This window comes from Polyodon spathula, unplaced genomic scaffold, assembly GCF_017654505.1.
Source record: "Polyodon spathula isolate WHYD16114869_AA unplaced genomic scaffold, ASM1765450v1 scaffolds_732, whole genome shotgun sequence".
NCBI classification, from domain to species: Eukaryota; Metazoa; Chordata; class Actinopteri; order Acipenseriformes; family Polyodontidae; genus Polyodon; species Polyodon spathula.
This window is the reverse complement of record NW_024472221.1, coordinates 248,753-270,520: the sequence shown is the minus strand read 5'-3', so window position 1 is coordinate 270,520 and position 21,768 is coordinate 248,753. Positions and strand designations below refer to the sequence as shown.

The following is a 21,768-nucleotide window of genomic DNA, read 5'->3' as shown; positions in this document are numbered from 1 at the left end:
AATAATAATAAACAAACAAACAAACAAACAACTGAACTTCTGAAACATTAATCTGCCCATCAGCTAATGCAAATTTAGCAAACATCACATTTATTCAGACCATCATACACAAAAGTACTGAAATGAGTGTGTGTGTGTCTGTCTGTCTGTGTGCATGCATGTGCATGTGGGTGTGTGTGTGTGAGTGTGTCTGGTCCACATACTGGACAGCAGACTCCAATAGCCAAAAGCCAAACTTCTTAAGGATTAAGGATTTGTGAACAAATAGTTGGGAGAGTATCTGAAACATCAAAAGTTTAGACAACACATTTACAGTGTGGTAGTACTACTACTGCAATGTAAACCGTGTCCGTTTCCCAGCTGGACTGTATTAGCTATTGTACTGTGTGCAGGTCGCATACACCTTTTCTTTTGGTTTTTTGAACCTATAAACAAAAGGACTAGGAACAGTTTTTTTTTTTTTTTTAAATCTTTCTTTATGTAAAGTTATGGGTTCCATCAACAAGGAAGCTACATTTCAAAAATCGTATCCATTATGCCTTTTAATGGAAGCAGCAGGCGTTACAATGTGCATAAAAGAGCAACAGATGCAAGATTAAGGTTTGTCACAGTTGCAAAAAAAAAAATAATATCAGACACAAACTGCATTAAAAGTACAAAACAGCTGTAGTGGTCGAAAAAATATTTTACATTTATCTGTACAATTTAACAATATCTAGTGCCAACCCCCCCCCCCCCCCCCATAAAACAATCTACAGAGCACCTAGTGTCATATCCATAATTACTACAGTGCCCTTGTTAATTAGTCCTATAAAGTGAGAAATCCATAACAGTTTACACAATATACCGTCAGTAGATTAAAGTTAGCTGTATAGGGTTGTGCTGTAACTAAAATCTGAAGCCCAATCTCCATAGATCTTACAATTGTTACAACTGCTGAATTGCTATAGGGGAAACACTCTTCCATCAGCACTGAGCAGAGAGAGTCTCTTGTACTTAAAGCTTAGGACAGCTCTGTGCAGTGGTACCAGATACAATACAAGAGTGCATGCTGCCTATAAAACACGGTCCCTGCTACGAATGTCACTTCAGCCAAGTTGGACACAATTTGGAAAACAAAGTTGTACAGGACGATCAGATGAGAAAAACACCAGAGACACATTTTCCTACGTCAGCTAAGTTAATTGTATAATTATTATAGTATTATTACTGCAAAAGTAAGTCAGTTAACTTGCTTGACTTGTTCCTGGATATGACGGGAAACAGATCCGCATTTAAACAACTTGGCTCCAGTAGACCCCGTAGAAGAGGGCGGCGTGGCTGGAGCCATGCAGTGTAATGGGCACAGTCACAGCAAGCCTATAGGTGTTCAATGTGATCAGAAATGCACTCTGTGGCACTCTCTGTAATGCAAGGTGCAAACCATGACATCCCTCCCCCCAAAGGGTCATTTTCCCCTGGCATACCTGTGTCTCTCCTTAAAACCTGTAAAACCCCCTTGTAAAAAGGCAACTTAGCATTAAAATCCCTTTTGTAAGTATACCATGCTGAACCATGAATTTGCCTGAAACACCTATAGTTAGCAATGGAAAGAAAGTTTTGTAACTATAGTTATTCATAATTTTGGCAATTAAAACAGTTGCATGGATACACTGGGCAAGCCACATCGCAAATTGGCGTAGGCTAATTAACATAGATCTTATACATGTGTAAGCAATGAGCAGAATACCTTGTAAAAACACGCACAGAGTAAGGTAAGGATCTCTAAACCGGTAGCTCAAACATTCCCATTCCCTTGCATCGGCAGCTACTTCTTGTGTAAATTATTAAAGCAGACCAGCAGTCCCAGCTTTTGATTCTACAGTCTAGGAAATCAGCTCCTCAATGGAACTACAGATTTGTATTGGCGAGAGTTACCCAAGAATCGTCAGCAGGAATGCTTTAAGGCTTTAGCCAGGTCATGCCACCAGGGTTACGATTACTTACAGATTTCATGATTGCTAATTACTGTTAATTAATAAGATCGGGTGCCAATTAACTCCACCCTGACAACCCTGTTCTGGGCTTCCAAGGGCCCTGACCCTTTTTTGTCTTTTAATGAATTAATCGCTATTTCAATTCTACTGGAAGTCCGCTAACACATTTATAATGTAGTTTAATTATAAAGTCTAGACTGGAATACCATTGAAATGTGGTCCTAGTTTTTGCCTGGGTGTTGGAAGGATGTTGGAAGGGCGCTCGCTGGCCAGTGCTCCACGGCGAAGGGGCCGGCACTACGACACCCCCCCCAGGGTCAGCACGTCGAAGCAGATGTCACACACCCGCACCGGCTTGTTCAGATCGAACTTGATGATGGGAATCTCCTTCACGGAGCACTTGTGACAGAGCAGACGACCGCAGTGCCGGCTGAGGGAGAAAGAACATGCATGTTAATCACTGCAAAACCAGAAGAACAAGCAAAATAAGGAACTACATTTTCAGCACCTTCTGTATACATATTGGGCAAAATAAATGAATTATTACTGTACTGAAAGGGGAAAAAAAGGTGATGAAAATGAAAATGAAATAACTGCACCTTATTATAAACTGTACCCCATTTGCAGCCCCTATCAAATGTCCAGTATAACAATTGCAATGTAACACAGGGTGGGTTACATTTTATATTGCAAATACACACGGGTTTACCTTGCACACTGACTAGCTTGTGAACTGGTCCATTGCAACAAAGATACATAAATGAAACTGTTTGCTAAACCAGAAAGAACATAGAGACTACCCCAACATGACAGGCATACTCACTGAAACCTTAACGTCTACAACACATACAAGCACATTTTGGAGTCGTCTCTATCAGACTTCTTAATAACGACTTCAATACAGGTTTGAAGTCTTGTTATGTGGCCTACCAGTCTATTAAAATGTGTGTCAGTTTTGAAGAGGCTCAGAGCTGTGGCTCATTCCTATGGAAGCTGAGTCACACCATTACCGAGGGAGAAACACTTACCAGTGATGTTTCCTTGTGGTAACTCCAAACTTTGCGAGACACTCATAACAGTAGGACCCGTCACACCATGGGGGTTCTTTAGACAGCATATCTACCAAGAGAAACGGAAGAAATCAAGCATCCCTGCACAAAGGACTGATCGCCCACCACCACTGAGCACTAGCCTGCCAGAGACCTCTTACCCAGGAGTCTGAAAAGCAGCTGCTTGGTGGCCACCTGGTAGTTGAAGATGTTGATTCCCTGGTTATTGTTGATGCCAAGTCGAGCCCCGGCCCTCACAATGGCACGGCACAGGTTAGCGTTTCCTTTCATGTACGCCAGCAAGAGCACTGCACGAGATGAGGCAAGAGGCAGTGAGCAGCCAATACACAGAGGTGCCGCCTTACAGGAAACTAGCACTAAGAAAAGCATCCATGAAACTTATTAAATCGCTAGCCAACAAACAGCAGTGCTGAAAGGCATGTGCAGATTTAAAATAAATATTTTAAATAAAGACTAAAATGCGGTTTGCTTTTTAGTTCACCACAACCAAATGTGTTTTTTGTTACAGTGCTAACAACTGTAGCCTATTAAGAAAGAAACCACTTCAAAATAGGTAATTTAAAAACAAGGGCAAGAAAACAAACTGAACCTTAAAGTCACTACTGTAAGCGTTTCCCAGCACAGTCACATCTCCTGATTGGATTGCTTAGACCCCATTGAATAACACTAAGGAGCCAGTCCCATCTAGTCAAGGTAATCCTGCTAGCACAGTGTAAAGTGAGTAGGTATCAGTGTCCCTGTACCTGTGTTCCCCTCGTTGTCCTGTTTATCCAGGGGGTACTCCTGCATGCATTCCAGGAACAGCTCGAATATGGCAGCTGCATTCTCCTTCCCGTACTGTCCCAGGATGTGCATCGGTGACTGACCCCTGCAGCAGAACACGTTTCCAAATCAGAAAAATCAACAGGCTCTGTGCTGCTATCAGAAATCACGCAGTGGTGGAATTTCTATACCATCAAGATAGTTTGTTTGAGGGCAGCGAAACAAACTAACAAACTACTGTATTTGCAGTGCAGCAATTACTAAAGAACAACATTGTTTTTATTTGAAATCTAGACGGGTGTTTCCGCTGTGTTTTTGAAGGTTTTGGGGAACCCTTTTTTTTAAATAACAAATCTACATTTCCCCACTGTGAAGCCATGTACACATTTTCAAATGAATACAACAAGTCATTCTCCAATTACAAGAGCTACAAGCTTTCACAGAAGCAAACATCCGAATAAAATAACGTATTAAAACTACATGTCTTTTCTAAGAGTGTTTATCTTTAAGGTGTTAGATGTCAGCAGCAAAACAGTAACCACAAAGGCAATAGCAGGTTTGAATGAAAAGATGTAGAAATCAAACAACTAGATACAGACTGAACTGAAATCTGAATTAAAAAAAAAAAAAAAAAAAAAAAAAAAACTGTTCTCTTTTGTGTACCAGGTTCCTGATCTGAAGATTTTTTTTAGTACAGAGTTTTTATTTAGGCTTTTGGAAATACCCACAAAGCAACATCGTCCATTACTGGGATACTGAAGCCTAAAGGCTTCCAGACCACATATGGAATTCTGAGCAAACCACATTACTGAGGGAATATTGAGCGAAACGTTTGTATTCATTACCAACAAAAACTGCATAAAAACCACAAAAAACAACCACAAAAACCGCCTGTCGTTGTTTATTACAATAGACCCTTCAGAAGTTGAAGTTCTTCTCGTTATGTGAAATGCCAGAGCCTTACCAGACGGTAAATCCCTTCTCTTTGGGGCCCACTGCTTAATAACAGCACACACATTATGAAGTCCCTTTAAGAGCGTACCTGAGATTGAAAGCCTCTGCGTTGATGTTGGACTCTGTCAGGAGTGACCTCACGTTGTTCAGACGGCCATGCATCACTGCCAGGTGCAGGGCTGAAGAGAGAAAATACAGTCCACTCAATGTTTTACGATAGTTAAGGATGTGTTTTTTGTTTTTAACAGTAATAATTCACGTATTATTATTTATTTACTTGTTAGTAGTCAGCAATTGTTTTTACCATTTTCTCCCCAATTTGGAATAGCCAATTATTTTTAGGCTCAGCTCACTGCTACCACCCCCACGCTGACTCGGGAGCGGCAAAGGCGAACACACGCCGTCCTCCGTAGCGTGTGCCGTCAGCCGACTGCTTCTTTTACACACTGCAGGCCCACCATGCAGCCACCTCGTAGCTACAGTGTCGGAAGACCACGCAGCTCTGGGCAGCTTACAGGCAAGCCCGCAGGCGCCCAGCCAGACTACAGGGGTCGCTGGTGCCTGGTGAGCCGAGGACACCCTGGCCGACCTAAACTGTCGACCCATTTCCAGGCAGCTGTAGTGTCACAATCGTTCGTACCGTTGTTTCCGTTCTCGTCCACCGCTGCAAAGTCGACTGCGTTCTCCAGCAGCACGGAGCAGATGGTGGGCAGGTCCTGCTGGGCTGCCAGGTGCAGTGCTGTCTGCCGGTGCTTCGTCAACTCCGTCACCTTGGCACCGGCCAGGAGCTGCAACAGCAGACAGGTACTAACTGCACCGCGATCCATTCGCACTATTCACAGGCGATCACTGTAGCCACATAGCTTTTAAACAGAGGATCGCTTACTCCCACCTCCTGCTTTACCAACCACACTCTTACAGGTTACCACCAAGTAAGCACATATTTTTCATGAGCGATTTGAAAAAGACAATTTAGTTGAAACTTTGGTTTCTTACAGTTTTTCTTTCAGGACAGGAAAGTAAAATGCTTATCATCCAATCTCAACCACCTCAAATAATCTACAACTATGGCCAAAAGTTTTGCATTTTCCTATAAAATTAACACATTTTGCTTCACAAAATTTAACGAAACCTGTTGAATAATGTTGCGTTAACATATTGAATTAGATACCGCTTTGCAATTTTCCATAGTACTTAACAAAAAACTGCCAATTGAAAAATTTGACATTTTGAAATTAACAGGAAATACTGTTTTTTTTTTTTTTGTTTTTTTTTTTTTTTTTAAAAATGTCTAAATCCTAAAATTCTAGGTGATGCAAAACCTTTAGCCATAGTATAAAAATCTCGCTATTCTAATGTACTTTGAAAACCCTTGGGTGATGCTCTTCCTGTCTGACTGAACCGCACTCCTCCCCTCAGTGTGTCGCAGTCAGGCCCTACCAGGTTTCTGACGATGATCTCCGAGCCGGCCTGAACTGCCAGGTGGAGGGGGGTCTGCTTTGCAGCGTCCTGCACTCGGGAGTTCACGTTGGCCTGGACGCTTATCAGGAAAAGCACGCTCTCGATGTCAGAGTTCTGCACCGCCACGTGGAGGAAGTTCCGCCCCTTATTGTCCACCTGTGGAAAGACCAACCGATCATTTACTACCCTGCCTGGACCTTCAGGGTGCCATTTAGATTATACCCAGGCAGCAAGCCCCCTGCTCTGTACACCAGTGAATGCGTAAGGTTTACAGCAGTGGTTCCCAAGCTGTGGGCTCAGAGATGGTTTCCCATAAGATCCTGACACAGCAATGTTCCCCAGGCTGGGGGGATCCATTTATTTACATGAAGAGACGCTGTTTGTGGTTATATCAAGTGCATGTACTACCCTTGACATCTGCTCTACCGTACAATATTGATTTCCAATGCCTGTGATAACAGTATAAACTATCATACAGCAATAAAGGGCATGCTTGTAAGGACATTGCCCATATCTGGGTGGGGATCCTCAGTCAGGATGTCTCATACCTCAGGGGCTGGGAGCCCCTGGATTCCAGTACCTGCTCTGCCGCTCCAGCCTCTCGTTTGAGAATGGCCTCTGCAGCCTTATTGTTCTTGAAGGTCATGGCGCAGGCAAAGGGGGTCATTCCCTGCCGGTCCCGCATGTTGAGCCTGATATCCGGGTGAGAGATCAGGAGCTGGATGATCACATTGTGTTGGTTGCTAATGGCAACATGGACTGGGGCTCTGCCTTCAGCATCCTACAGAGATAAACCTCAACGTCACAATTACATCCAGTGCCTTGCAACAAAAAGGACACTTCCTTTTTTCATGTTAATGTACAGTATATTATATACAAGCGTGTAAGATCTATTCAAACTATAAAAAGCATGCTGTTATTTAACTCTCATCTCAGCATCCCTGTATGAAGGTCAATTGAAATGATACCAGTGTGCTGGAGGTGGCTCCCCTGTTAAGAAGGCTCACCTGTGCATTGACGTTGGCTCCGAACTCCAGGAGGCACTGCACCACCTCCTCCAGGCCCCAGCTCCCAGCCAGGTGCAGCGGGGTCTGCCCATCATGGGCCTCCTCGTCCCCCTCTCCATTGGGACCAGGCCTCCTGGGGCTGTTCACATCACAGCCACTGAGCAGGGGTAAGAGAGCATGGGTTACAAACAGGTCAGCTTAGGTACACGCAGTAACTCACAATCTCAAAAGCAGGATGGATGCTTTGCAGTGGTGGCACGCTTTTTCTCTCCAGAAAGAGGCACACAGGTTTTATATATATATATATATATATATATATATATATATATATATATATATATATATATATATATATATATATATATATCTAGCTGGTTCACAGTAAACGGAAGACCCCAGTTGATTTGGTCCTAGCTATTTCTACCATTGATATGAAACATAACACCGATCCCACAGTGCTGATGGGGTAAGATGCATGACATGAATTGATTAGGATCAAATCCTTAAAAAAGCAACTGCAGCACCACTGTAAATGGTATGGACACTGAGGGAAGAAAAAGGGGGGCGCTGACAATATCGCTTGAGCTAATAAGAGGTAAGCAGATGGATCTGAAACCCTTAGTTGGCGCTTTTTACCTGCGAATGAGGAAGCAGGCCATGCTCTCGTTGTTTTCATCAATGGCTCGATGCAAGAGAGTCTGCAGACACCCACCAGGGCCAGGACTCCAGCAGGTGGCGTCACAGCCATGCCTCACCTTATAGAGAAGACAATTATACAGCCTATGGGTTTATACTGAAAGCTTTCTCCCTAGGCTATGGGGGATTTTTTACAGTGGCTACGGCAGTTGGGTTCTTATTTGCATGGAGATTTTTTTTTTTTTTTAACAAATGAAAAAATAGCTTTAGACATTAGACACACACAATTAAAGTACACTCAACAGCTTGTTCTAGTAATAAGAATTTAAATATGTATTTTAGTTAACCAAAAGTAGGTTTATCTTGCTCATCACACAATTTCAGGAATTTCACTTCTCTCTCGTTATATATAATTAAATGTTTTTTGTCAGTTTTTCGGTAAGTATATGGAAAACTACAAAGAGGTATTTAATTCAACATGTTAACGGAACATTGTTCAGCAGGTTTTATTCTTTATGAAGGTTTGCACTCTGCCACCTCTCAGCACGCTTCCTTCCTTACCAGAGTAGATGCAATGTCCTCCAGCCCCTTCTCCAGAGCTAGCCAGAGGGCAGGGTTCCCTTTCTCATCCAGCACAGACATGTCAGCGCCCCGTGTACAGATCGCATCCACCACTAGGGGGAGCTGGTTACTGATGGCCAGCTGCAGGGCCGTCTCCCTGTCGCTGGTCCTGTGAGTGCAGACGCAGGAACAGACGATGCTTTACATGGGTACTTCACTAATTCACAGCTGATTTTGTTAAATTGAAAATGACAATTTTAAGCTATGCAGCCCGTGTAAAATCTTAATTTACTTTTAATTAGCAATGATGAAAAGGTTGTGTTTCCAGTGGGTGTTCTGAGGTAATCCTAAATCTGTCCCCTCCTTTAAAAATAAACCAAGCACCTGACTAAAATAAATAAATAATAAACTGTTCAGTGGTTGTTTATTATGAATCAGTGTTTATAGCACAATTAACTATTGTATATTGGTGACCAAATGAGTCTGAACTTGGGATTTGGCAATTACCAATTCTTATATTCATCATATTAGATTAAAAACACATTGATTGTTGGTTACTTCAGTTGTAAATCTGAATTCTGCATTGTACTTGAAATTTTCAAAGTGTATATTAAAGTTTAAAATGGTTAGGATATGAAAACACCCCTACTTGAAATAGCGTTTAAACGAAACACTGCACCCTTCCTCTCTGGTGCGTCCTGCCGTCCTGGGACTCACCTGACATTGATGTCAGCCTGGTGCTCCAGCAGGAAGAGAGCACTCTTGCTGTCCTGCCTCTGGATAGCCATGTGCAGCAGAGTCTGTCCATTAGACATGGTGTCATTGATGGAAGCGCCAGAGCCGAGCAGCTGAGCTGCAATTGTGTGCATCCCTTAAAGAAAAAAATAATAATTCAAAGTTAATTTTCTATACTGTGAATTTGAATTATACCCGTTATAAAATGACCAATATTACACTTATTTACCTGGAATAGCATTACTCAGGCAGCGGTCATGTATGTTTTTAACTTGGTGTGGTAGTTACTTGGGAAAAATAGACGATTGCTTAGGATAGAGGCTAAAACGATTTTGAAAAACTTCTTCACTACTGCTTTAGAAATGTGTTCTTCAGCTGCCTGTTTCATTGCAATACAAGCCAATAGAGAAACTGAGTTGCCAACGCGACACTCCCACCGGTTCTCCCGACTGTATGGCTCACCCTGCACACCACGCAGACGTGCTTTTACCAGGCGAGCCACCATGGGTGACATTTTTAAATATTTATTTTATCATCTGCATTTCTTCATCTGTAACAGCTCACTCCTGAAACAGTAAGTCCTGAACTGAAATAAAGAGGTGAAGAGAAATCCATGGAGGACTCTGTTTCCATACCTGTCCAGAGTGCAAGGCCCAAGACAGTCTGGTCCATGGAGTCTTTCAGACTGAAGTCTGGGATGATCTGCAGGTTATTAGTGGCATGAAGTGCATTAGCTGCAAAAAAAGAAACAAAATCCATTCTATTCAATAGAACAAGTTTTAAAGTTATTGCTAAGAATGTGTTCCACCTGTAACAATACTGATAAGCACATGCAAGCCCATACATTTTAGCTGTTCCAGGATTTCTTAACAAGTAGATACAGCTCCAAGAGCTGAGTTGGGTAGGACAGGGCTTACAGAACACCCACAACGGGTTAATGTGAACAGGCTGCAGCCCTGACCTTTTTGTTCCAGTATGACTGACACGACGTCGGGGTGGTTGTAAACAATGGCCATGTGCAGAGGGCTCTGCAGGTAGACACCCTGCCCTTGCTCTGGAGACGCCCCGCTGTCCCCTGGCAGTGGCTGCTCGGTCTGGAGGTTGGGGTTGGCCCCCTGCTGCAGTAACTCTGCTGTGAGGTTCGCCAGCCCGTTTCGACAAGCCGTGTGGAGAGGGGTCTCACCCTTACAAAAACAAGCAGAGAAGGAGCACCAGTTAAGCACAGCAATAGCAATCACTGTGATTGTTAAGCCAAGTCCAGTTGCTCTGGTAGAAACATACCCATTTGTTGGTGTGGTTGACTTTCGCCCCGTGTGTGGCTAGGAAGAGGGTGGCAGCCTCGTTCCCTGCCATGGCTGCTCTTTGCAGGAGGCAGTTTCCTGAAACAAAGCATCGGAACAAATCACACTTTGTATGAGATATTTGAATTTCCTGAATTAACTTAAACAAGTGAAACTAAAGATTCTCAGCACACACATAAATAGCCAGTAATAATATTATTATTTATTTTCTTAGGTTTTCCTTTAAAATTTAAAAAAAACAAAAAAAAACACACACGCATTTTAGTATCCCTTGATTTAAAGCGACAGAGAACACAGAGTATTCATTACAGTGACTGGCCAGCGTTACTGTAACAGTATACCAGGAAGGAGCAGCTACATCGCTGCTCTAAGACTACTTTCTAAGCTACACTTTGCTCCAGAGCAAGGCCCCCAAGCTCTTTCCACCTTGGCACTGTTTTACCTGTGGAGGTGTCTGGAGCATCCGGGTTGCTGCCTCTCTGGATCAGCCTGGCTGCAAAGCTGTTCTCATCGAAGGAGGTGCCGTTTTCCACCGGGACGTCATGGAAGGGGTTCACAGACTGGTCCGAGGAGACAGTGATGTACTGCAGGGTCAGCCACAGCGCTGTGCTCCCCTCCTGGTCTCTCAGCTCCAGATCTAGCCTGGAAACAAGATCCGCAATAATCACTGTTGGACTCCTCTTCTATTGGGGGGGTAGGGGTGGGGTGCACATTTCCTGGTCAGATGGTTCCAGGTTCAATGAGGACACTTCTACCCACCGCAAGACGGGTCATAAGGTCATCAATATCCCTTTCATGGGACTTCAATGGGACATTTCCAAGAGCATAATGAGTTACATTTTGTTAAACGTGGCCAAAAATCATTATATTAAAACAATGAAAAAAATGTCACATACAGTATCAGCTGGTTTACAGTGAAACTGGCAACTGAAGCATTTCTGAAGCCCGGAGGAGATTAGCCAATTCATTTTTTATTTAGGCAACTACTATCAGTAACCAGTATTAGTGCCATTTGTTGCCAAACAACAGGATCATCATAAAGACTATTTTTCATGACTTGAAAACACAAACAAAAAAGCATGATCTTCATCCACCACCTGCTAAAATTCCATTTTACAAATCCTTTTCTATTGTGAACCCTGCATTATACATACACTACACACGCCAGGCTTAAATTTCATTGTCAACTAATTGTCTCCCTCACTTTTAAAAGGTCTGTAACGATCGAGTGGCTAGAGTTAGCGCCACGGCCTTTTATAACAAGAGTGCCGTTTGTGCAACAGGTCACTTATTAACTTTAGGCAAAGCCAGTCAGACCGAATTTGTCATTACATAGACGAGCATTGATTCTGCTTTCCATGCAAGCCAAAAGTCTAAAACCATTAGCTGTATACTGCACCTGACAAAGCAATGATTTCTGGCTCTGGTACTTTGTTAACACTTAACTCCGTTGCTCCAGGTTTTTATCAATACTATTCAGTGCAGATTGCACCACTACTGCCCTCTCAGCAGCGCCTGACCCCCACTCCCCATGAAAAAAGGACGGTTGTAGCTAATCTGCTGCACTTACTGTTTGCACTGCAGTAGCTGGTTAAACACAGGTTCATTTCCTGAAAGCACTGCTGCATGTAGAGGCGTCCTGTGGAAGAAGAGAAACACAAGGTCAAAACCACACAAAAAAAGAGAGGCAATATATTATTCAACTAACAAAACTGAAAAAAATATGACAGAACTGTATAGAACGGTTTGATTCCCACTGTTGACAAAGTATTTGGCTTCTCAAAGTCTATTTCCCAAATCATGATTATGTTGATAGGCTGGCATCCTGACTTCCTTCCAGAGTGAAGGTTAAAGATTATTACAGAAGCTATGAAAATGTCATGAAAAGATAACATTTGTTACATTGGGCAAGTCCTCAATTTCAGACTAGTGGCACTCTCACTTTTTGATGATAAAACATATGTGTATCAGGACAGACCACCCCCCTCCAGAAAAACATTCAGTTACGATTAGACTAGTATGGACGGGTTACCATTTTAATACCATATTGATGGAATGGGCTTAACAGTTGTGTTCTGTAAAGCAATCACGCTGTAAAAGGAGCTCCAGGGACACCTGTGCTCCAAGCTCTGTCTCGCTGGCTGGGTACTCGCCTCCCTTTGCTGTCCTGCATGTTGGGGTTGGCGCCGGCCTTCAGCAGGGCCTCTGCGATGCGGGCCACACCTGCCATCACCTCGGCGGAGTGCTTCTTGGGGCTGTAGGAGCAGACGAGGTGCAGAGGGGTCTCCACAGCGGGCACGGTCGCCGCGTTCACCTGGGCAGAGTGGCGGATCAGGAATGTGGAGGCAAACTCATCCCCTGGAACAGCACGTGAACAAAGAGGAAGAGGGCACTTCAGTCTCCGAGACCTGGCTATTAGTGGATTTCTGTGATGCCACTGAAGAAAACTCCCTGCTTTACATACAGGGACCCAATACTGACAGCTTTCACTTGTGAGTTATTTAAAGATATGAATACCAAAGGAAACCTAACAAAATCACTTCCGAACAGAAGTCTGAATGTCTTCAGGGTTAATTAACACTGGATTTTCAGAGCACTGTAAGAGGCTGTAGTTTAATTTATTAATGGAGTGAGTCTGTTGTTAATGAACTCAACAGTTGTCTTGAATATCAAACTGTATTTTATTCTTGTCGTAAGCATTGAGATTGGAGCCCAGAAAATAACTGCAAATTCCGCGGGTGTTGGAAGGCCTTCTTACCTCTCTGGATAGCCTTGTGAAGCAGACTACAGCCATGCTGGTCAACCATGTCCACGTCAGCTTTGCTATTGACGAGGGTGGAGGCAATGCTGTCCAGCCGGCGCGAGAGAGCCAGGTCCAGGGCTAGATCTCCATTGCTGTCCAGTTCATTCACTTTCCCAGGTAACTAGACAGGGGGGGATACTCTTAAAAGCTAGGAAAATACTCACTAGTGGTAAATTTAGAAATACTAAAAGAAACATAATTAATTTCTCCATGTTTTTTTTCTAGTTATAAGCTAGACTCGTCCCTTGCTACTCTCTAGTTTACTTCTCCTTTCATGAGCATTTTCAGCACTTATTTCCTAACTCTCTAAACTGTAAAAATTCTACCTTTCTGAGGTCCCACTGACATGACTTGACTTCATGCTAAAAAACAACACACTCACCTGATTTAAATTATAACGGCACGCCTGCAAAGGGTTAAGGGCACTTGGGACAGTACCACCAGGGACATGATATTTCTCTCTCACAACTACAATACCAAGAATTGCTTTTTTACACCAATGACTACACTGGTCACCAGCCGCTAAGCTAACTGTTGGTATTCTGTACCCCCAATGCTCCCACACTAGATGACGCAGCACTGCTCTCACACCTGGGAATCCATCTCAATGAGGTAGAGGAACACCACGTCTTCCCTCTCCAGTCTGATAGCTTTGTGCAGTGGGAATTCCGTCTTGGATTTGATCATCTTGTACAGCAGCTGGGCACTCATGCTGCTGAAATCATCCTTGCGAAGGTCGTCCTGTCGAGGGGACAGAGAGGGTGAAGAGAGTCTTATAGTATTAGCTGCTGTTTGCAATTCTTCTAAATTTTGCACCATTCCATTTAACAGTTATGATTGACATCCTACACTTTACAGCATTTTGCACCTGTCAAATAGTACCAGCACGCAGAGTGTTTTTTAAATATATTGGGTCCTACACCTTCAACTGGCCCTCGTCTTCTATCTTGCCACAGGTGTTGTTTTTTTTTGTTCGCCGAGTCAGGCTACATACCCAGTGACTGGCAATGATCTCCGCACAGTAATTCAGCAGAGTGCTGGCACAGAGCTCCTCGGCTGTCTGGTAGAAGCGAATGCAGTTCCGGACATTGACCAGCGACATCACCCCTTTCTCACACCTGCCAATGAGGGGCACTTCATTACAGTCGTCAAGACAGAAACAAACAAATAAATCAAAGTGTTCACAAATAAAACTGAAGGGCACCAAGATCTACACCTTCACTGAAAATGATAAATGAACTACAGGATGCACTTTAAAATATACCTGGATCATTCTGATGATGCACGAACCCGTTGCGATGAAGAACATAGTTCCAGGGTAGGTGTCGTGTTCGCAGTACAAAAGCTGGGCACCCTTAAACCCCTTTTAATGCTTCACCATTATTTGCCTTCATGTGGGTGGAGTGTTTTTTTAAAGCATCAATTACCCTACAGAACTACCCTAGCCAGTGCAGAACTTTAGTTCAGTGTCCCTAATGGAGCTCACCTTTCCCTGAGGAGATGCAGCTGAAAGCGATTGGCCAGCTTCATGAGATCAGTCAGGAACACATCATCTTCTTTCAGCTCCAAGTTGTCTGTGTACACCCAGCGCAGCATCGCCATGGCAACCTCCGGCTTGGCATCTGGTAGAGAGAGAGAGAGAGAAAGAGAGAAATACAGTTACACTGAGCGAGGATAAAATGTGCTTTGTATTGTTTTCGATACAGGCACTGTATAAATGTGATATAAAAGTGCATGGTGCTTCACCTGAAAGGTCTAGTTCTGTGGTGGCTGCCAGATTAGCCAGGCTCCAGCTCTCAGTGTGTGCTGCCAAGACAAACTTGTGAGCGCTGAGCTGTTCATCCCCCACCTTAACCTTCAAGTCACTGACAAAGAAATAAAGAAAGAACGATTAAATGAGAGGGAACACTTTACACAACATAAAATCACTTCTCATCAAGACCAATAAACCGGAAGCTTTACTACTGAAAATGTTATCATTAATAATTACCTGAAAGTCTTTGTGGCGACTGTCCTGATGTGCGATCATCAAAAACTCTTGGTTTTGCTAGTAGTCTTATTTATGCCATGTAAGAAGCCATTCATTTGTGTGGCTCTCAAAGCGAATGGTAACCCAGGTACTGGAGGCAGCCTTGGTGTGCTCTTACCTGTACTGGTCCTGCTGGTACAGATCTGCCACGATGGCGAGCAGGCGGCTGATGAAGGACTCGCTGGCGTTCTCTTGTTTGGCCTGCACTGCCAGCATGGCGCACTTCCTCTCCGTCTCCACCAGCCTCTGTTGCATTTTCACGTACTCCTGCCGCAGCAGAGCCAGGTGCTTCTGCAGCTTGGCCACCTCCTCTGCAGAGCGACAAGAACAACCCGTCTGTAAGCTTGCAGGGAAACACACAGGGCTCATTGCACTGGTAACTAAGCGTTTGTTGCACGCTGTTCACAAACATGTACAGCAGGGCTTCCCGAACCCAGTCCTCAGGGACCACAGTGTCTTCTGATTTTTGTCCCCACTGAAACCTTTGTTGAACTAATAATTTGGTTAATTAGACCTTTTACATTTCTTATTAAACACTTGGGAGATTTCAAGTTAACTATAACATGAACTTGAAATCTACAACTTTTTAGAAGCTGAGAACAATTAAAAGGGTCTGATTAAGCAAATTATCAGTTCAATTAAGGCTTTGGTTAAGTAATTGAGAGCTCAGTTGGAATAAAATCCAGGCACGGGGTCCCCAGGACCAGGTTTGGGAAGCCCTGGTGTACAACATGTCCTTAAAGTGGTTGCCGCTAATAGAATAATGCCAGAAATCTTGCACATCTGTTCTCTACATATGTCTGAAAGGTGCAGTGTCGTTGCGGCACACATGTTGAAGCGAAATTGTATTTTCCTTTTAAAACAGCATATCTGCTATTACACTAGATTAAAGTAGTCTCTGTTTGCAAGGCTGACCCAGCAGTCCATTAACCTGGAAAGTGGAACTATCTCCAATCCTTCGACACTTTCTTTCCTGTCATTAGCCGACATTCTTTGCAGCCAGTACCATGTTTGCACCTCAGAGACACTGCTGAGGTGGAACGACCCGGGAAGTGAAACAATAACATATTTCCTGCAAATAAGGCAAGTAAACCGATAGCTTTCTTTAACAAGAGGAGAGCCTCATGTTTAAAATGAAAATACATGTTGAAATATCACGTTTCCTTCCAAACTGCATGTTTTTTTAACATTTTTTACAGTGACTAGAATTATATAATTCTAAATAACAACAGATGTGTTATTTGGAATTATATTGGCAGCTATAACCAAGTTAACTGCACAATTATACAGATATATGACCAGGGCTTTCATTGGTTGACTACTCAGTTTTGTAACCACACGACTGCTTTGAATGAAATATGAAGACAACTGGTGAAACCATTCATTCTTATAGGGCCGAAGCAACACAAGTATCATACTGGACCTTGTTTAAAGTGTGTCACGTTTCTTAAACAGACATCATTAATAGGTAACTTAGTTCATATATTTACCATTACAAGTTTACAGGATGTGGCATGGTGACTCATCACTAATCAGCGAGTCAGAACTGTGGTCCTCAGGGTCTTCGTACTAGTCCTCAGACTATAGTAGCCCAGAAACACACATCATCTGGAACCATTCTAAGCCAAGCTCATATTATCATCCACCAGGAAGTCTGAAGGAACTAGTTTAATGAATGCACACAGAAAAGTCTTGTAAACAGAACATCTAATCTCTGCATATCCGTACCCCACACAAAGAACGCAGTGCAGGCTGCACACAAGAACACCCGATGGTCACTTTCCATTTGAAATCACTCCAAAACGTCCTTGCTACAGCACTACAGCTAAAGCCTGAAGGACCACGCCAGCAATCCACTTTACAGGGAAGTGGTCTGTGTTTTAAAATCCATTTTCAACCCCTCGTCTGCTCTTAGTACCATAGCCACCGCTTGCTATGTCTGTGCTGCTTTAATATGGCACCCCTAGACTCATATTGCACCCTCAAGCTGGACTTTGTGGCACAAAACACTTTCTTACTAACAGGATTTATAAATAACTGTATCACAAAGACATTGTGCAGGGGAAATCAATAAATAAATGAAGTCAATTAACACACAGTCTACTGTAGGAAGTTTTTTTTTTTTTTTTACTGTAATATGGTACAAATTGTTTTCCTGGTATTTCAAAATGATACATATTTGAATATTTATTTTAATTTTGAAAGAACTACAGTGGCAGTTGTAGAATATTCTCACCCATCATTTGGGGTCTCCATCTGTTTATAAATGTATTTTTTTGGAAAAGGAAAACCATGATTTTGCTTGCATTGAATGAGAATACAATTAGTGGATCATTTTGCCATTAGAATTCTCTATTCCAATAAAAATGTGTGTGTGTCGTCCAGAAGCAATGACTTTAAACCATTCAACGGGGAACAAACACCCAAATATATAAAAAAAAACTGTTCCAGTGTACAGGGACTATTAAGATTGCAGCTATGAAAAAACAAACATAAAACACAGAAATACAGCTGTGGCACAGATATGCCTATTCAATAAAAGGTACCAAAAAAAAAAAAAATACACTTTGTATCTCTATAAAGGACTACTCAAGTCAAATCACACACAATACTTGCAGATCTAGTCTTGCTTACTGATGACATGTTTCCTGACCTAGTAAAAGCAAGGCTTCAAAAACTGGAGGATGGGACACTAAGCTTTCACACCAGACAATACTAATTTGCACGTGGTCGAGACAGATTTCCCTGTTTCCCTTTCTTGGCTGGCCGGAGTTTCATTTTCTATATACAGTAAAATGCTGAAGCAGCAGTTACTCAGCAAAGACCATACCGGTAGAAAACAGTTCCTGCAGCTTTTTCAACACAGCGGGAAACCATTCACCCTGCCCAGAAAATCCACAGCACAGCGAAAATAAACACTGACTGAAACCAACAGGCTTTTTAAAATGTTTAAAAGGCCTAGAAATGCTGTTCCCTCGACCCCCATTACCTTTCTCCTGGTAAACAACTTTCTTAAATATGTAAAAACAAGATGCAAGTTATTCTGAATGTCCTCAATACATTGAGAAAGTTTTGTCATAATATCTTTGTATTGTAACATATACTGTGTACCACCACTGACAGTTTTTTTTAGTTATGGGTAAGATACAGCTATGGCCAAAGGTTTTGCATCACCCTATAAAATGAACTATTTTTCCTTCATAAAGTCAAATGAAACCTGCTGAAGTTAACATATTGAATTACATACTGCTTTGTTAACGAAAAACAGACAAATTGAAAAATTTTGAAATTCTAACCTGAAATACTGTACTACTTATATGGCTTCTGGCAGACTTTTGTGACATCATTTTGTAGTTTACAATGTGAAAATTCTAGGTGATGCTAAACTTTTGGCCATAGCTGTAGTTTAACAAAAGGTTTGAACTTTGTCCTCCCCAACATGCATGCAAAATTCAACACCTTGCTTTGACCAACAGGTGGTAAGAAAGCCACAAGAGTCACGGGACCATTACTCAGGTCACGTGACAGCCATTCCAAAGGAGTGCAAGCAGGGACGGAAATCAGACTCCCTATTGCATAGCAGTTTCACAAATGTTTTACTACATGCTTAATTAGCATCAGTGTACTGGTAACAAGCTCAGGTGAGTTTTATTAAACTCACAGTAAAACCAGGAATGGATTAAACTGCTATGCAATGGGAGTCTTATTTCCACCCTTGTGTCATCAGATTTACAACAGCCATGCAGTATACAGTAACTGTGTGGCTACTTATATATTTAGGGACACTGTTTCACAAGTGCAGCTGGCTAAGATCAGCCGCAAACGGGGATAAATAAGTAACCAGGAGTTGTTTTTTCTAACCAGGTGCAATCTCTGCACAGACTTATGGTGAAACAAAGACAGTTATCCCATGTTAGTCTTCACTGCTGCTTAAACCAGACTACAGAACAACAGTTCACAAGTGCCAACAAGCTAACTCTGTAGCTTGCCAAACATTTCCTGCACTGGGCACTAGTTTCGCAAACCCCACACCGATAACAAGATTAGTACTATGAAACCTGCCAATGTGGCTCGTAAACAGTTATTTTCAACCTGATCTTCTCAGTTTGCAGGGGGGTCGCCTTACTTTCACTGTCAATGTGTCATCAGCTGCCTGTTTTACAAGCACGCCCCATCCCACTAACATTCAATGCGTACCATGACTAAAATCATAAGTAAAAGCTGGGGAGAGACTGGAGCGCTTCATACCGAGGGCATTCGGGGGCAATTTCTGAACCGGTTTACTGTGGGGTTAAATCCGCCCCTGCTCAACATCACGACTTAACCGAAACCGTTTGGAATTCTCCTTATAATTAACTTCTGCATTTTGACAACTACAGAGTTAAAAAAAAAACACACACACACCACAACAACGACAAACCGTACGCACAGTGCGTGTATTTATTCTTCCATTCAGAAATACTCCCATTGTGAACTTCAATTTAAACAGACCCCGCCCTACTGTTAAACATAATATTTTTGAAGGCGACATTACAAAAGACTTGCTTACATAAACCACGCCTCGTTTGCATTAAATAATTAGCAATATGTTCGGTATTGCGCTACCAGAAAAAAAAAAAAAAAAAAAAAAAGGCACAAACAGGTTATTCCCTCACCATTCTCTCCAGGAGCACCCAGCCCCCTAAACACGAAAATAACAGACCCGACACTCGCCCGACTCCCTTACAAAACACACACAAACTGTCCACTTTACAGGTGGAGCTTTATACATTCCCCTAAAAGAGTATCGCTCGCAACGGCGCTGCAGAAAACAGACGGCTGTGAATTTCCAAGGGAACGTCTACTGTACCTTCCGCCATGTCGGGACCAGCCTGTTCGCTATCTCTATCGCGAGAGCCGGAGCTGCGCACCGGCGGGGACGATGAGGCGAGGGAGGGGGAGAGGCAGGGCGGCGCCAGCGGGGTGCTGACTGCCGGATAACCGGGGCTGGCACAACACCCACAGCCTGGCAACAGTACAAACGCGTCCTCACTGTCCCTAGTTGTATATTGCATCAGACAGCAATCATCAGCATTGATGTACATTGTCATTCGTCAGCAGGATATGTTTTATTGTAAAAAAAAAAAGAAATGCGCAAGAGAATCAGTTTTTTTTTTTCCCCAAAACAATTTCACAAAGTTAATGAATTCAACCCTGTTGTGCATAGTTACAATATTACTGTATTTTCTTTTCAGTTTCAGAAGGAAAAAATCATGCACGTTTTGAATAATTGTTTTTCCTTTTTTAAGACATCATTTCGGAATAGTGCTCTATACGTAAAAGAGACTTCAGCTTTCCCACATTGTGTCATTCTTGGGTATGATAAACAGAAACCTGCTCTACTCTCGGTTTGTGCACACAGCAGTGGGAGGCGGGGTTATTGCGCCCCCTGGTGCTTCATGTTGTTACAAGCAATAATACTGGACGGATGTCTTGTTCCTTCATTTTCATTTCATGCACTTAAAAATGAACTTTTCCACTATTGTCATAGAGATCGCCTTACGTACATATTCGACCTATCAGACGTAATGAATTCTGAGTTGGAACTGAGTACACACGCCACAATCTCCTGCCTGAGCAGTTTATCCAGTGTCCTGTCATTGCCCTATCCCACAACTAGATGGTTCCACTAGAGTCGACAACTTTGTATGTAATCCGTATAATGCACTGCTTAATTGATGTGTGCTGTGAACCCAACCATTTAAAAAATAGCAGCATAATGAAAATATGAATTCTTGGCCATAAAAAGTTGGTTGAACACGCAATTTGTAATGCTGCAGGAACGCATTTAATGGGAGCAGGTGAAGTTAACGTTCAGGCGCCAATGATTTTAGTTTTTGTGTAAAAAATCAACTGCCTTATCTGGACCAAATACTTTTCAGATACATTGCAGGCGTCTGTGGCTTGGCAGCCCCAATGTTGGTTAAAATTGGAAAAGATCAGTTTCATAAAGTATGTTGTACCATGCTTTGCGTTTCATCGATGTTATTGTCACATTAAACAGTGGAATCTTGGGAAAACACAGAAGAACAGCAATAACCTATCATCCGGCACGACTGGGGAGTAGGGTTATAAAAGTATTTTATAGTGTGATCTTAAAACATTTAGCAGTAAACAACCATTATCATTACATAAATATCATACATTTCAGAGGGGAAAGGGTTCACCTCCAGTCCTTGGGGCCAGTCTTGTTTTTTATTTCAGCTTTTCAACTGTACACATATAATAGTCTGGAACTAGTTATTCCAAAGTCACAGGGTATCTGAGTACTGAAGGGCACATATATAAATAAAAACCTGTTACAGGTCCCCAAGGACTGGAACTACTCAGAAATGTCTGGTTTTATTGTACAGAAGATAATTCAATAACCAGAACAATATCACTTCTTAACTCCCCCAAAAATTAATTTGTGTATAACAAAAAAAGTTGATAAA

General features: G+C 42.5%; 1 protein-coding gene across 1 annotated transcript; it reads right to left on the bottom strand.

Annotated features, from left to right (window-relative positions):
* Positions 1–527: 527 nt before the first annotated feature.
* ankfy1 (ankyrin repeat and FYVE domain containing 1) lies at positions 528–20,358 on the bottom strand. The gene is made up of 25 exons (XM_041241001.1): positions 20,145–20,358; positions 15,414–15,606; positions 15,013–15,131; positions 14,753–14,888; positions 14,261–14,384; positions 13,858–14,007; positions 13,222–13,387; positions 12,617–12,821; positions 12,034–12,102; positions 10,906–11,105; positions 10,444–10,541; positions 10,124–10,346; positions 9,798–9,896; positions 9,145–9,298; positions 8,428–8,596; positions 7,867–7,985; positions 7,231–7,387; positions 6,804–7,004; positions 6,203–6,379; positions 5,403–5,550; positions 4,851–4,941; positions 3,790–3,914; positions 3,187–3,333; positions 3,005–3,095; positions 528–2,406 (listed from the first exon to the last, which is right to left on the bottom strand). Exons 1-25 carry the CDS (start codon positions 20,347–20,349, stop codon positions 2,274–2,276), a joined length of 3,699 nt encoding a protein of 1,232 aa, XP_041096935.1. The 5' UTR covers positions 20,350–20,358; the 3' UTR covers positions 528–2,273.
* Between the last annotated feature and the right edge of the window lie 1,410 nt (positions 20,359–21,768).

Bases quoted from the DNA above. Each gene is read 5' to 3' on its own strand.
- ankfy1 (XM_041241001.1), bottom strand. From the start codon at position 20,349: ATGCAATATACAACTAGGGACAGTGAGGACGCGTTTGTACTGTTGCCA. The intron at 12,822-13,221 runs GTAAGAAGGCCT...GTGCTGTTCCAG, and splicing joins TCACAAGGCTATCCAGAGAG to GGGATGAGTTTGCCTCCACA. The intron at 9,299-9,797 runs GTATGGAAACAG...TTTTTCTTTAAG, and splicing joins GGGCCTTGCACTCTGGACAG to GGATGCACACAATTGCAGCT.